General features: G+C 44.8%; 1 protein-coding gene across 6 annotated transcripts in view; it reads left to right on the top strand.

Moving 5' to 3' along the window:
* The window catches only part of ANKRD6 (ankyrin repeat domain 6), a 170034-nt gene that overhangs the window by 128896 nt on the left and 24029 nt on the right, over window positions 1–17109 (top strand). For 4 of the 6 annotated variants that reach the window (XM_081045205.1, XM_081045207.1, XM_081045208.1 and 1 more), the window contains exons 3-4: window positions 8781–8879; window positions 15533–15631. In XM_081045205.1, coding sequence (XP_080901331.1) covers window positions 8781–8879; window positions 15533–15631 — 198 coding nt within the window. Of the gene's footprint in view, window positions 1–8780; window positions 8880–10970; window positions 11311–15532; window positions 15632–17109 lie in introns of those variants that run through there. The other 2 variants (XM_081045203.1, XM_081045206.1) reach the window with 2 other exon arrangements.

The following is a 17109-nucleotide window of genomic DNA, read 5'->3' as shown; positions in this document are numbered from 1 at the left end:
ATAATACCGGGTCTTATATTATAGTAAAATAAAACTGGGTCTTATATTAATTTTTGCTCCAAAAGACGAATTAGAGCTGATTGCCCGGCTAATTCTTATTTTCAGGGAAACACGGTATGTAGAATATATAAAGAACTCTCAAAATTCAACAGTAATATAACAAACAATCCTATTAGAAAATAGGCAAAAGCCATGAAGAGATATTTCACCAAAGAGCATATATGGATGGCAAATAAGCAAATGAAAAGATGTTCAATATCATTAGGCATTAGGTAAATGAAAATTAAAACTACAACGAAATACCATTACATCTATCAGAATGACTAAAATAAAAAATAGTGCCTGCACCAAATGCTATAAAGGATGTGGAGAAACTGGATCTCTTATACATTGCTGGTGGGAACATAAAATGATACATCCACTCTGGAAAACAGTTTGGTAGTTTCTTATAAAACTTAAATATGTAACTACTGTATGACCCAGCAGTTGCACTCTTGGACATTTATCCAAGAGAAATGAAAGCTTATGTTTACACAAATGCATACAAAGAAATGTTGATAGCACCTTTATTTGCAATGGCTAAAAACTGGAAACCACCCAGGTGTCCTGCAACAAGAGGAATGGTTAAACAAATTATGGTGCATTCATACCATGGAATACTACTCAGCCACGAAAAGGAACAAACTATTGATATATGCACAGTTACACCTTGTTTTATTCCAAACTAGTGAATCAAACTAGTGAAATGGCAAACATTTGTCAGGGATGGGGGTGGGGGAAGGTGCGGGAGGGAGGTTCGGTGTACTTGTCCAAGGGCAACAGCAGGATCCTTGGTGACACTAGAGCTGTGTTGTATCTTGACTGTATCTATGTCAGTATCTTGATTCTGATACTGTACTACAGTTTTGCAAGATGTTATAATTGGAGGAAACTGGGTAAAGGATTATTTATTAAAACCACCTAAATCTACAGTTATCTCAAAGTAAAAAGTTTAATTTTGAAAAATTACCAAGGGGGGCTGGCCCGGTGGCTCAGGCGATTGGAGCTCCGTGCTCCTAACTCCGAAGGCTGCTGGTTTGATTCCCACATGGGCCAGTGGGCTCTCAACCACAAGGTTGCCGGTTCAACTCCTCGAGTCCCGTAAGGGATGGTGGGCAGCGTCCCCTGCAACTAAGATTGAACATGGCACCTTGAGCTGAGCTGCCGCTGAGCTCCCGGATGGCTCAGTTGACTGGAGCGTGGGCTCTCAACCACAAGGTTGCCGGTTCAACTCCTCGAGTCCCGCAAGGGATGGTGGGCTGCGCCCCCTGCAATGGCAATGGAAATGGCAATAGCAATGGCAACTGGACCTGGAGCTGAGCTGCGCCCTCCACAACTAAGACTGAAAGGACAACAACTTTTGAAGCTGAACGGCACCCTCCACAACTAAAATTGAAAGGACAACAACTTGACTTGGAAAAAAGGGCTGGAAGTACACACTGTTCCCCAATAAAGTCCTGTTCCCCTTCCCCAGTAAAATCTTTTTTAAAAAAAATTACCAAAGGAAGACAGGAATCACAAAAACTATAATTAAAAGCTATTTATTTTTGTCCGAAGGACCATAGTTACAACCTCAGCCTCAGGTCGAGGAAGGAGTCCCAGGTTCTTGGAGTTATGCTTGTGCAGCTGTGCAACCAACATCTGTGCTTCCCTTATCCCAGGCAGTGAAGTGGCAGCCTGGGCGCCTGAACCCCTCTGGTCTTTCCAGGGCCTTGATTCTGGTGGGTGTCCTTGGTATTTTATGCCCTATAAAGGGAAGATTTTACAGTACAATTCCAGTGTTCCTGCCCATGTGTGATTGGACTGTTGACCCTCAGTGCTGAATTTTACCTCTGTCCCCATGACATTTTGTCTTGTTAAGATTAGCCTGTTCTTCCAATCTGAGATCGTCTTGAATCCTGGTTGTGTCATCCAAGGAATCGACGCCCTTGCTGCTTCTTGTCACCTGTAGTCTGATTAAGATGTGATGTGTCACTCATCCAGGTAGACAAAACACATTTCTAACAAGGAAAGAACGCTCTGAAGTTTTTTGAAATTATAAGTGTTTTTAAATGTAAAGTTTTATTTTTCTCTCCTTTGATCCGTGGCACTTTTTTCCTTCCCCATTTTCTTCTGAACGTCTTTACAACTTTGTATTCATTGAATCAAGTCTGAGAAGGATTTGGAAGTGTTTGACCCAAATCTACAACATTCCAGGCAGTTGAGACTCTGGGAGTACAGTTGAGATGCTTGGGGACACCTAAAAAGATTGGTGGTAAGGGGGGTCTTCTACCATTTAAAACCTAAATGAGGGACCAAATGGCCAGAGTTCTAGCTGTATGCAGTTCTGCCACAAATAACATTTGAGAGCTTGAAAAATCATTGAGTTTCTGTTCTCCTTATTGTCCTCATCCAAATTAAACTCTCAAAGACCCTATTCAATCTGAATATTATATTGTTTCTGAAATGTGCCACTTTTATTTTACTAGTGTTACAACTTTGTTGTTTCTGCATCTCTCTGTCCTTTCTTTTTTTCTTAATGCTGCAGATAATATAGACGGATATTACTTGCCTCATGAAAGACTGTCCAACCCTGATCTATTGTATCTCTCATGATCTCCTGAAGAAAGGAATTGTTGTCATTTTGAAATGATTACGCTAATTTAACCTAAATTCTTCCTGTTAATCTGTTTCCCCTTGTGTGGGTCACATTTGTGTAACTACCCTCCTTGTAACGACCCCCAGCTAAGATGATTAAATTGTTTTATTTCCTTGAGCCAATGGGTCTCAATTCCTTTCTCCTCCTTTTGCCCCATGTCTGTGTGACCTTGGGCCTAAATATATTGTTGACCAAAGATGGTGTTCCAGCAACAGCTAAGCACCAGCACCCTTCTCACTTTTCAGGTCCACTGTATTACACCAGGTAGCTGCCCTGAAGAGTACTCAAGCACCTGCTTATCATTCATGGGGCAGGTAGTGTTGGTCTGAAAGGCCTGCCTTTAGCAAGGAGGGTCCCAGACACCGAAGCAGCAGAGAGGAGCTGGGACCCGACTTCTGAGTCTGGCTGGAGCAGCAAGTTTCCAGATTATAACGGCACTGGCCCCCTGGAATCAGTGTGAGGGCACCGCCTTTCCAGGCTTGTTTCTGTGGGTTGTGGTTCTCAGAGGACCCCTGGTCCCCGCTGGGGCTTGGCCCCTTTCGAGGGAGGTCTCTCCCACATAAACTCCTCAGTCTACCTGGCGTTGTCCAGTGAGAAGAATTAAGCACCATGTATATGAATGCATGCTGGGAACAAAACACCGCTACTTTCCTTCAAGGTGTATTTTAAGCTGGTTCCCTTTGGTCAGGCTCCCTGGTCATCCTCACTGGCAACAGATCTTTATCTGAACAGGAATCTTCCTGCTGGAATGTTCCCTGACAGAGCCTGGCCCGTCCAGGTAGGAGCCGGCCTCTTCAAACTGAGTAGCAGGGACGTTTGTCCTGTGCTCCCTTTATGATCACCTGTTAGTGTATAATTTATGAGTCACCTGCTGGAGCGGGTCTTGCTCTGATATTCTCACGTGGCAGTTCTGCTGCAAGGCGGGACTCAGAAAGGCTCAACCTGCCAGAACAAAGCAGCACCGCAGACCCGAGCCCCAGAATTGCTGACAGTGGGGCCACTTTTTTTGTGATTGTTGCCTAGCAACCTCTCAAGGCCATTTGCTGTCCAGTTCCCTGGACGTGAACAGGCTCTGAGTCTCTGCCTCTTCCTGGTTGGATCCGGGATATGTGTGCTCCCTGCAGGGGCCTACGGCCTGTCATCCCTGCCCGTCTCAGATGGCCCATCCTGACACCAGGGCAAGTTGGAGGAACTAGCACCTTTAAAGGGTCCGAGGAAGGGGTTCATGACTTCTCACTGCACATTGAAATCACCTGGAACTTTAAAAACAGACCCCACCCTAGGCTGGTGGAATTCAATCCTTTGGTGGTAAACTTTGGGATTTAAAAAAATTGTTTTTTCATGTGACTCTAATGTGCAACAGGGTTGAAAACCAGTGGTTTATATCAGTAGCTCTTAAAATGTGTTCACATACTAGCAGCATCTGCTTGTCTTGGAAACTTGTCAGAAATGCAAATTCTCTCTCCATTCCAGACCTACTGAATCAGAAACTCTGGAAAGGGGTCCAGACATCTGTCTGTTAACAAGCCCTCTGGGAGATTCTGCTGCCCAATAAAATTTTAGAACCACTGTTTAAGGCATAATATTAATGCAGAAAGCAAGATCGTTTTATGTGAGCTGTGAGTATAACTGCGCAAGAGCATCAATAGAAAAGATGTCCTGAAAACAGATTGGATAAAAATGATAGTAGTTGTATTGGGGCGTAACATTACTGATGATGTTTTAGTGATGGCATTGTGTTGCTTATGTACATTTTTAAGGTATCAGAAACTCTGGATTGTGGCGATGCAGTGTCTTAGTGTTTTGTACTGATGGGTGCGGATGAGAGCATGAAGAATGTAGCAAGAGGAATGGCTCTTGCTTGGACAGGCCCAACAAGGCAGGTTTCACCCGAGGGCCTGTAGCTGCTCTGAGCAGAATTACCCTGGCCCCCTTTCATCTCACCCTATGGTTCTCAGTGTAGGTGGATAGACTGACAAACAGACCAGCCTCCCAGGTGATTCACATGTACAGTGAGAATGGGAAACCTCTCCCCGTCCTTGAGATTCGGAGGAAACCAGGTTATTGCCAAGCACCTTCCGAGGTCTGCATCTGGGAGTCTCAGGAGCTTGCTGAGGGTGAGACAGCCCCTCTGCCCGGGCACAGCCTCACCCTCACAGCGCAAGCCGGCAGCAGGTAGACTGGGGGTTCAGAGCGTGGGGGCTGGAGCCAGACGGCTTCGGGGTAAATCCAGACTCAAATTACCTGCTGGATGACATGGAACAAGTGCCAGAGTCTCTTCATACCTCAGTTTCCTCATCTGTCCAATTGACTTACTAATAATGCCCACCTCCTAGGGTCGTTGGGAGGACTGAATGACCTAATACATGTAAAAGTCAGGATAGCACCCACCATGTAGTAAACATCTTATAAATGTTAGCTGTGTCTGTGTCTTCTTCTCATTATTATTGGTCTCCCTGGGTCCACCAGGACCTGGGTTGAGTTGGGTCGAACTGGTCTTTGAGGATAACTGGGGTAGGACCCAGAACAAACTGATGCTTCTGAAACGTCTTCCTCTTCTCACGCTTAGTACATCGTCTTTTCCCCGGTGCCCATTTCTTCCACTGGTCAGTCCTAGGGACATGGAGATGAGAGCAATTGCATCCTCGAGTCATTCAAAAATCCCTGTAAGGATCAATCTTTATTTGCTCCCTCACACTTAGGGCATTCCAGCCTTTCCCATTTGTCAGGTATGACTTTGGTATGACTGTGTGCTGGGCAGGAGCAGTTGTTCCCCTTAAGAGCTTCACTTTTGTGGCTTTTCACTACAGAATGTTCTGGAAAACCAAGTACATTTCTGTTTCCTTCTTGCTCTCCTCTGGTGAGTGGTAGTGGTGGTGATGGTGTCTGTGTATGTGTCTAAGGGGAGTTAGTCTTGTGTTAGGAAAGCCCAGGGGACAGGAGTGGACAGCTTTAGGTTCAGCGGGAAACTGGTTACTACTGCCTTGGCTACTGCTATGCCGATGCCAGAAATAGAGCCAGACACATGAGGCAGACACCGAACCTCTTCAGAGAAGCCCCATGTCACTATTGCAGCTGCTTAAATGCTTGTGAAGCCCCCAGGATGTCTACACGTCCTCTGAGGGGCCAGGACATCCGAGAACTTACAGTCTGCCGCCATCCCAGGCTCTCCATTGCTCTGAGGTCGAGCCTGATCTGTGGGATTTACTCCTGTGTCCCTGTGGCAGCCTCAGCCTGCCCTGTGGCTGAGGGCCACTGGAACCTCTTGTATATGCCCCCCCAACCCCCATACCCCAGAGTCTGCTTGCTTCATCATTCATGGAAGGCACAGTCCACTCTCAGGGAGATCACGGCCTAGTTGGAAGAAGTCAGCACCCAGGGTGACACTCAAAACAGAATATGGCGGTTTCCTAAAAGGGAGTTGAAGTACTATGGGAGTGGAGAAGAGAAGGCCAGAAACATTTCTTCTTGGAGAACCAGAGAAGGCATAGTTTGGAGATGGTGTTCATGCTAAAGAAGGACCTTCCAGCAGAGACACGGAGACTTGGAACTGTGGACTAGGTTTGAAAACGGGAGGTGGGTGAGTGAGTGGGTCAGGACTGCACATAGGAACGTCGACCCACCTGCCAGGGCTCATCTGGCTTCCGGGTGATCACAGATCCAACTCTGCCCTTCGCCTTTGAAAGGTTCCTTCGCCTTTGAACATGTGTCACTGGTCTTTGCTAAGGCAAAGGTGTGGGGGTGTCAAGGAGGAGAGGGAACATCTGGGTGCCTTCAGGGGTGAGGGCTGAGGACAGTTGGAGGGAAAGGAATCCCCCTTTAGATGGTGGTGGTTATCTCATTTATCCTATTTCCATGGGGTGGGGAGTGGAGGCAATTTCTGTTCTACAAATGAGAAAACAGGCTTAGGAGAGTGTAGTCAGAGCTGGGATTTGAACTAAGTTCCTTGGGCTCCAAAGCCTCTGGCCTTTCCTTTCTCCACAGAGGGGACTCCCTGCTGACTGGATGAGGAAGGTGCCTCTGATCCAGGGCCATCATGTCAGCAACTTAGTTTCTAAAGCGTCCTTCAGATGTGACCGGGTTTGAACCACAGCAGCATTTCCTCCTCTTGACTTTTGATTATTTGTATTCACTTGGACAAACATTTTCACCTCCTTGGGCTTTGCCTCCCACCGGTAATATCTGGTTGCTGACTGGATGTTCCTCAGGGCCCCCCAACATTCAGTGACTTCTCAGCTTGTGGCCTCTTTTCCAGCCACTCTCTGGGTAACTTCTCCCCATCGTGGTCTGTATTTCCCAGTTGTTCAAAAGCACTCTCATCCCATCATCCTGTCAGCCTTCCTCACAGCACACATGTCTTTCTCCTTGCGCATGTAATGAATGTCCCTGTGTTGCAGAATGCCTTAGAAATTTTGTGAAGGTCACTTATCCAATATCCTTGATGACAGGTGGAGCCTGGGACGAGGCCCAGTGAATGGGACCCAGTTCCTTTGCTCCATCTGATAAGCTGTGGACATTTCATTGAAAGTATCAAGGTTAAGTAGCATGCACTGAACACAATCACCAGCCAACGAAGGTCACGCCTCGTCTCAGATGTTGCCTTTTTCTGAGAGCTTTTTATAGCCCACTTTCTTGGGAGTAACTTTTTCTTAATTAAGAATTCTAATTTTAAAGTGAGCTCTGACCCCTTTCTTTTCAGAATCATTCTAGTGCTTTGATTGCATTTCCTGGGTAGAAATTCAGATCCTTTATTACCTGTTCTCTGTTTTCCTCCATGGCTAGTTACCCATGGAAAACTGGCACTTTACTGCGATCATAAAGGTTCATCCTGCTGGAATATCGATGAAGGTCTTTGGGAAGTTTTATCGAGAAGCTAAAAAGGACTTCAGGCCCTGTGAGATTCTTACCCCCCCATGCATGTTTCAGCATGGCTGGGGGCCCTGGTGAAATGCCATTTGAAACAGGGAGTGGAAACATTTCTTCACAGAGCTCTTGAGGGAGAAAGCAAAGGGGACATAGTGTTTCCTTTAGAATTTGGAGAATTCTGGAGAGGTCAGTTCTCTGGATAGAAGTTGATATGTACTGAAGAGGGTTATTTTGGATGTCACCCTCAGTGTCGTACCTCAGAAGCCACAGCTTAGGGCAGTTAAAGGGAATGGGATCTCTGAGAGCCAACTGTAGGGCTAAGAAGCCTCATCAGGTGCACAAGGAGGGGCTCTCACCACTGTGTTCTGCAAACCCCCGGAAACCACTTGCTTGCCCATCAGTAGGAGAATGGGTGGATGGTGAAATTGATGAACCTGAACTACATGTGACAATATGAAGAAAAAAAAAATCTCAACAATATAATGGACAAATTGCCAAATGATACTGTATAATTTAATACTATTCATGTAAGGCTTGAAAACAAGCAGAACAGTGTTGATGTATTATTGTTTATGGCTACACACAGGTAGTAAAATATAACCAAAGGCAAAAGAATGATGAATGCCACATTTAAGAGAGACGACCTCTGGGGTTAGAGGGGAAATGAGATCTGGGAGGGGTTCACAAGGAATGGCGGTGGTTTTTCTCATGTTTCCTTAAAGTAATTAGTGGGCATGTACATTTTAAAATATTCATCTCTTTGTGAATGGCTGGAATATTTTGTAATTTGTGTTTAAAAAGGGGAGAACCTATTCAGATCAGTTTGGCCAGCAGTTTCAATTTTGAGTAATTACTAATCACATTTTTCTGGGGCTGATTAGCTTGGCCTTTTGCTATTCCTCATCTCTTGCCCCATCAGATTCATTGTAGCTACTTCATTATCCCTGTATTAGCACCAGTGAGAAAATAAGAGCAACCTTGAAACCCCCTCATTTTCCGATTTGTCAGTTTGAGGAGTGGAGAGTAGAAATTATGCACTAAAGGAAATCTTCACATTTTGAGCATATTTTGTTCATTGATTACAATGCCAATAGCCAAGGTTAATGGAGACAAACTTGAATTCTGAGTAAATCCATAAGAATGTCCTGCCAAGCCGGAGGGGAGAGGGGAGTGCCGCTGTGCAGGGGTGTGGTTTTGGTGTCCTGTTTTGAAATCAGTGTTTGCTTTGCATTAACAGCATGGGCGGACCCCCCTGCATCTTGCTGCCAATAAGGGCCATCTTTCTGTGGTCCAGATCTTGCTGAAGGCTGGCTGTGACCTCGATGTCCAGGATGATGTGAGTAGAAGCCATCATTCTATCAGGAGATGGGTTGTCACGGGAGCTTGTCTGCTCCGTAGTACAGCGTGTAACCACCTATGAGGTGGGAGGGTAGGGGAAGCTCCCTAGCACTTTTTTATCTCCATGTTGGTCCCCATGGTGGGAAGAACATCTTCTTGAAGATCTGCTCTGGGACCCATTCTCAGTAGCAAGTTGGAATTTGGAAGTATGCGGTGGTTTTTCCCATCGTAGTTAATTTCCGATCTGGTATCATTGAAGTGCAGAGCCTCAAAGGACATTTATGTCTGTGTCCTATCTTAGTAGGAAGTAACACCACACACACACACACACACACACACACACACACACACACACACACAAGTAAGAATGGGCAAGGCCTGCTGGAAATGGGTGTTACTGACCAAGCTTACCACTGGAGAAAAGGTGGGGCTTAAAAACTTAATTTTATTCCTTTTCTGGCCTTGATTTCTCTCAGTCAGTGTACATTGTACATTTAGTTTAACCTAACCTGTTCAAAGAAAACAAAACTTACCTCATGGAATCTAAGAAAAAGGAGGCTTCTAGAAAGAGGTCACTCTGGTGCTATACCATTAAGACTCAGCCTATGAATCTCTTCATTCAAGTTATCTAGAGAGAGACTCCAGTTGGCTCCTTTGGGGTCAAGTATCAATTGCTGAGAGAATCAGCAGTGGGGGGATGGGGTCACGTAGTACATGAGGTGCCCTATTGGGTCTTTGGGAAAGGCGGCTTTTCTAAGAAGGGGATATAGATAAGATCATGTAAATTGTCCTCTAATGAACTATTAGGAAAACGTCCTTTGACAATATGATTGGAAACTTTCTAATTCAGTTTCTAACTCTAATTTGTGTGGTAGGACCCTAAGAAATAAGCACTTTTGTGAGAAACAGACTCTTGAAGAGTTTGCACTTATCACTTCTTCCAGATTCACTTTTAATAACTGTGGTTATAGAGTGTTATCAAATTTCCGACCCTCAGGTATGTTAAGGTGTGCATTACTAAGGGGCTTGACTATTGTAAAACTTGGCCAGCACACAGTGAATACAGCATTTGCAAAGAAATAACTAAATACATCATTGTTTTATGATGGGCAGAAGGCTGTCCAGTGACATTCATAAATCTCTGGTTATACTTGGAACCTGTTGGATTATCAAGAATGTGATTTTCATAAGATGCTGACTTTGCTTTAAGCGGTTGGTTTTCACCTTGGGTCATAATACTTTATTTTTCTGTATTGTGTGGCCATCCTAACAGTCCTGATTATATCATATCCTTAGACGACCGGAGCAAATACAGAAGGAGAGAGAAGAGGTTCTGCCCACAGAACAGGCGGGGCCTGGAGTTGTTGGTGCACACTTGTTGGGACACATGTGTTCTGCTCTTTGCGTAATTAAAGCCCTTGCTCGTCATGGTGGCGAGGCCGCAATGCCAGGCATGCTGACCTATCTCCACCCATCACTCCAGCCTTAGGGCCGAGAATCACTGTGTTCTTCTTCAGCAAAAGCCATTCCAACTTCCTAGAACTGCTGCTGTTTATTATCTCAGACAAGATAGGAAGTAAAACAGGCAGGAGTTCTCACAAAGAAACCAAGGGGAGTCGTGTCAGTGTAGCGATGGCAGCTGAAGAAAAGCCAGCTCTGCTTTTAACAAGAACACCCTCTTTCATTATTGGAATTAGTATTTATTTTCTTGCATCTTTTCCACCTTAAACAAATAATGCATACATTGCTTCTCTGAGGTATCTTAAAACAAAACAAAATAAGAACACAATAAAAACTGTGTAAGAACAGATGCTAGTAGAGAAGGTGGAGTGGACCTTCACTAGCTCTAAAGTAATGCTTTTGCCAGAATATGGTTCATGTCTGTCTTCTTTGTATATTTACCATGCTTGTTGATGATCAACCTTGAAACTTATGCAAGAATTTGAGAAAGAAAACTCTGTATGGGTATTTAAAGAAGCTGGGAGACTTGGAAAAAAATCATTTCAGAAGGTACCTGTCTTGGATGATGGGGTAGAAATAGAGAATGTTTATGTTATGAAGCATTTACCCCTAACTTCATATTCTGCAGATACTGTCCTTTAATGTCATGGTAAAGACTGAGAATTAGTTGAAGAATGACCTCCAGTGGCCTGGAGTGGGATTATTATGAATTTGAACCTGTGGAAACCAGTTCTTTAGAATATGCAACTCCAGGAGCAAATTCCCTCTTGCTTCCCGCCAATCCCATGAACTCTCATTGGAGCTCTAAAGCCATCTCAGATTGGTCAATGAGCAATCACACAGCCCCCACCTCAGAAATAGTCCAGGACCCTGACGCCACGGTAAAAGGCATGAAGGAAGAGAAAAATAAGAAAAACCCAAGAAGAAAGGCTAGGAAGAACCCTAGAAGATCAGAAAGAGAAAAAGAGGTCAGCACCTTGTTTTGCACACCTCGCCTGTCTTGAGCTTCCTTGTAACATGTCTGCCTGTGCCTCCTGAACAGGGACATTGCCACCCTTGCATGACTGTGGTTCCTTCCATGAGCTTAGCTTTGGAATCTGCCTGCACTGTGCTCACTCTCTTTTACCATATAGGAAGAATACTAAAAGGATTTCAAAACAAAGATTTAGACGTCAGAGGTTCCAAACCTCTTAAAATCCCAAAGTAAGAAATACCAATGTCTTAGAAAAATTGAGATCTGGCAGTTCGTGTACTTTGCAAACAGGTCAACATGTTCCAAATCCAAGTGCCAAACTGCAAGTTTGCTGGCTCTTCCCGTTTCCAACTGCAGCATTTTTCCTTCTTTGTAGTTAATCATTCAACGACTGCTTCTTGGGCACCAGTAGCGGCCGTGGCACTGTGCTCGATGCACTTAGCTTGATGATGCCCTAAAGAGGCGACCCGAACCCTAGAGAGGCGCCTGATCTTTTTTAAGGCCTGTCCTAAGGTGAATTGACTTCACAGACTGGAACAGATGTCAGTGCAAAGAGCCTTGACAATTTGAATTCTAGCCCAACCATGCTACCCTGAATTAGCTGGTTATCCTAGGCTACACACTGAACTGCACTGGGGCTAGGTCTTTTAAAAAAAAATCAATACAGTGAAAGAATTAGATGCCACTTGGAGCATAGTAGGGGGTCAGTAAACATTCACTGAATAAATAATCAGTAAATGCTCTTGAGCATTTCTATTCTATTCTATTCTATTCTATTCTATTCTATTCTATTCTATTCTATTCTATTCTACTTTTCCCAGCTTTTTTTATTTATCCAATTTTTAGATATTCATATTTGATTTAAATCATATAGAAATAAGAATTTTGTCAAAGTTACTGCTTGGGTCTGTCAGTAAGCATGTACTGAGGGCACATTTTGTTCTTTTCTGTGTCATATTTCAAAGAGGAAGTATTTCAACAGTAAATTTTAGGTGTATAGGAGGAAGAGTTGATTGACAGGTAACTGACCCTGTTCCCATTGAGGGTCTCTAGTCATTCATTTGTTTGTATTGTGTTCTGGGCAGGAGCAGCTCTGAGATAGACAGCCTGAGGCAGCGTTTCGCTTATGCATTTCATGGCTTCCTGAGCCTTTAATTCTCATCTTGGTTAGTTGAGGGTGGCTGGTTTTTATATGCCACTGCTGTCTCAGTCCTCCAGAACTACTCCATGAGTATTAACTAAGCTCATGGGCCAGTGGAAGGCCAGCCACTGGTGGAGGGAGAAGCCTGACTTTGGCCTTCACAGCAGTGTGTATCCGACTGTTGAAGCCGGTCCCAGGTTCTGAGGGAGGTCTCTCTCTGAGGGAGTAAATATGGAGGGGGAGCTGTGGCCTGGAGACAGGCAGCGCAGCTAAAAGGTCTCTTCAGAGAAAGGGGAGATGTAGGAAACACCTGTGCCAGTTGATTGGCGACAGTTTGTGTCCTACTGCAGCCTCACACAAGCTGTTAGATCTCTTTGAGTCTTGTCTTGCTAATCCATCTGGAAATGGACTTCTAAGGGCTGAACTAAAAGTTAGGTTTAGCTTCTTGAATTGAGCTAGAGTTTCACAAAAGAAAGTTATCTCGAGAGAAGTAAATACAGTAGACTCATGATGAAAGCAAGTAATAAATAATGGTGACATTCTGGCTCCAAAGCTGCCTCAGTTCATGATTTAGTGGCAGCTTGTGAAACACAATAAAACATTTGACCTACAGCAAGGCTTAGGGTAGACTGTGCCCCAGGCAGCAGAGGTCTTTTGTGCAACGACTCTGTGCAGCAAGAGGGGCTGACATAGCTCATGTGTCTGGGGCTTGTTCACACTTTATGCACAAGATGGGCAGCATGGTTAAGTTTCATTACATAAAAAGGTTGTTCTGATTGGTCCAAGGAGTGCTAGTTAGAGTGTCAGAAGTTTGTGACAATATTAAAAGGCCTCTAACCATTAGAAATCTGACCAAGTCAGTATTGAACCTGAAAGAGTGAGCTGTCGTCTCACTTTCCTTCCTGAGAACCGTGCCGTCTTTCCTCATCAGCTCAGGAATAATAAATTGCCCTTGAGGTACATTTGGGGAAAATCCATCACCATTCCGATAGGGAAATGGGCAGTCTTGAAAATTCTTACAGAAGTTTTAAAAAGTTAAAATTTGCGCAGTTTCTCCTGTGATTACTTGTTTGGGCATTAAGTATATACCTCATCTGGAAACCCTTCGTAAGATGTTTGAAATGGATGTCTCATGGGTTGGCGGACCAGCTGCAAACATTGCTCCAGTGGCCACATACTTTTTCTGCCTGTGTGCCACATAGAAAGTGTCCTCGTTGAATAAGCGGTCTGGGAAAGTGGAGAAAACCAAGTCTAAACTAATTTATAATGGGAATAATAGCTAAGGATGCAGAGAAGAGTGTTGCTGATAGAAATGCTGTGGACAGTGGATGAAGTCATGGCAAAGGGGCTGGATTGCAACCCATCACTGCAGAAATCCCTTCAATTCTGTGAACAATCAGTGAGAAAAGATTCTGAGATGTGGGTAGTCCCATTACTGTTACATCGGTACAGCTCAGACGTTTAATAAGTAGCCGTTTCTCCTGATGCTAAAAATTAAGTGTTAGATACAAAAAGTTGGAATGTATTAAAAAGTACAAGGAAGAAAATAAAAATCACTTCTTGTGGATTTTTAAAGGGAGATTTTTTTTTTAACTTTAAGAAAGTGAATTTGAGTTTTACATAGTGTTAAATGCTTTTTTGTTGTGATAAAATGTACATAACATAAAATTTACCACTAGAACCATATAGTTTAGGGGCGTTAAGTACATTCCCATTGTTATGCAACCATCACTACATCCATTCCCAGAACTGTTTTTCTGATTAAGTGCTTTTAAAGTTCATTGCTGTTTGTTATAGATGCCAGAGAGATTAGTAATTAGAATCAGCATTTCATTAGGGTCACTTAGTATAAGTAGTGGTGCATCCGTCTTTGAAACATGTTCGTGCTTTCTGTCTTATAATAGTCTCTCGTTCTTCTCTTGTGTTAAGGACCAGGGATATCACAGGGTGTATGTTCTTTGTCCCTCTGGTTCTCCACCAGGAAACTTCATTTACGCACAACGCTTACCAACCGAATCACAGAACCTGAGAAGGGAAGGGAAGGATTTGGGGCATCATCCCCCGCCCCTCCTTTTACAAGTGAAAGACGTGAGGCCCAGTGAGGTGACAGGTGTCCCCCAAGGCCACACAGCACTCACATCTCCTGACCCCCTTCCCTGTGCTCCTTCCTTCCCACCAGAACATTTTCACACTGACCCTCCTCCTCCCCATTTGAACCCGGACCCCAGGCTGGACTTGATTTGTCTTGACCTGACTTCCTGAGTGCATGTCAGAGATAAGATGTGCTCATAGACTTCAGAACTCTCTTGTTACAGTCTTGACCATCTTACCTCTAGGAGCGTTTAGTCCTTCTCTCAGCTGCAATTAGGGGAGGGAGTCAAGTTCCCTTTGGCGCCTTGATGGAGAAAGAGAAGGTCTGCAATTCCAGGAATCTGATCGCAGAGAAAAGGGTCCAATGCAGTATAAATCAGTGAGGGTGTTGTCGTGAAATATCAGAAGAGGCTCCTTAGAGATATGCTCTGATAGCTCGCCATCCCTGGAGTTACATAGCATAACCCCCTATATTGCTCTTGGCCAGTACAAGTCAATCAACAACTATACGCCCGCCATCAAATCATGAGTCCTGCTCACGGACATAGCTGGATGGCGATTTCTCTGAAAACAGGGAACAAAAGAACTCGGTAGGGAGTCAAGATGCCAGGCATTGTTGGTGTAAGTGCAGAGCACACAAAGTCCTGCGCTCAGATCTGCTCTTCATAGATGTGAGTCATAGCCCAGGTGAACACTGCCACCCACCCTGGGCAGCCGCTGAGAGCTTGACCCTCATTCTGAGGTCAGCTCTGTGGCCAAGGGCTGTTCTGCTGTTGGCTTAAGGTTCCCATGAACAGAATTGCTATACCTGGTGTGCATTGTTTACTAACCAGACCACAAAGCCCGCCTCACCTGCAGCGACCGATCTGCTGTGTGGGAGATGTCCTGTGTCAGAGCGAGGGAGCAAGAGAGCGCGTGAGGGAGGGAGCGATGCGGGAGTGGTAGGGAGAGTGACCCCTGTTTCTCCCTCTGCCTCCTTCTGCAGGGGGACCAGACCGCCTTGCACCGGGCCACGGTGGTGGGGAACACGGAGGTCATTGCTGCGCTCATCCAGGAGGGCTGTGCTCTGGACCGACAAGACAAGGTGAAGCAGACGTGCCAGACCGAGGACCCACTCGCAAGATGTTACCTTTCCTGAGTCTTATCACTCATGATTTCACATGATGGAATCAGCCCAAATTTCCTTTGAAAGAAGATCTGATCTCCCAGTAAATTAAAAAAAATTCTTCCCCGTTTTATGGCAGAGTAGGCCACCACATAAACGTAAATAGTGAAGGAGTAAAAGTCTAGTAGTAATGACCTGTGGAGGCCGGGATGGGGGGAGGCATGTGGCCAGCCACCCCCCACCCCGACTCTAGTTATTTATTGTTTCGATAAGTGAGCAAGTTATTAGGTTGGTGCAAAAGTAACTGAGGTTTTTGCAGTTATTTTTAACCTTTTAAACCGCGATTACTTTTGCACTAACCTAATCATTTTAAAACTATATTGGAAGGAAAAAAAAGAAGCAAAATCAGGTTTTTTAGAAATCTCAATGGCCTATATTAATCCAGTGTTTTAAAATTGTCCATCTTAAAACATGGAACTTTGCCATTATGTGCAATTCAGCCTGTTTATGTTTGTAAACAACTTTTTATCAATGTGTGTAGACAGAAACGTCCACACACAGGAAGTGCAGCTCAGCGAGCTGTCGCTACCCAAGCACATCTGTGAGCTCCCAGATCCAGAAGCAGATGTTACCAGCACCCCAGTGGCCCCTCCCAGTCACTTTGCCTTTTGCTTCCTGCTTCTTGCAAGTCAGTCCCACTGCCCGGGCCCCAGAGCGCCACTCTCCTTACCAGCATGCCCCACTGCCGGGTTCCTTGGGTACCTCCATCTTTGAGAACCTAGATATCCCCTTGTCGCTATCAGCAGCACGAGGCCTCGTCGCTTGGGGTGGTTGAATGAAAGTCTACCCCAGACCCAGGAAATAGTTGGAGAATTCACCTGCACTGCCCCCAGCTGACTGCCCAGCCCCCTGGCCTGGAACAGCATAGAGGGTATTTCAACCTCTCCTTGCCATGCTCCCCACCAGCCCTTCCCCTCCATGCCCCACCCCACTTAATTCATTACACTTAATATTTCTTTTTTGTTTATAATAAGTTAAGCAAATACAAGCTCTATTTAATTGGTTGACTTTTATTTAAAAGCCACTTATTGAGGACACTGCCTTATTTCCAAATCACTGTTTTCTGAGTCCCTGCTCTTTTGTTTGGGGCCCTGAGGCTTTTGGATGAAGCTGGGTGACATTAAATTTTTAATCTATCTATCTGGTCCTTGGGCCCTGGAATTCATGAAGCTGGACTCTTCATTTACCCAACATTTGCAGGGTTCTCTCTGGGGCCTGGAACAGAGCAGAGCCCAAGGAGCAATGGAGGTGGGAAGCAACAGATACCATGCCGTCCTGATGTTGCTTTCTGTTAAATGTGACTGTGCCTTTCTCCACTTGAGAGAGACTGAAGCTCTAAAGCCTAAGGTACCCCCTGTATGTCATGAATCTAGACTGCATCTAGAATGGTACTTGTT

Source organism: Rhinolophus hipposideros, assembly GCF_964194185.1.
Source record: "Rhinolophus hipposideros genome assembly, chromosome: 3".
Lineage (NCBI taxonomy): Eukaryota > Metazoa > Chordata > Mammalia > Chiroptera > Rhinolophidae > Rhinolophus > Rhinolophus hipposideros.
Note: the sequence above shows the minus strand (reverse complement) of the source record. Positions and strands in the feature narration are given on the sequence as shown.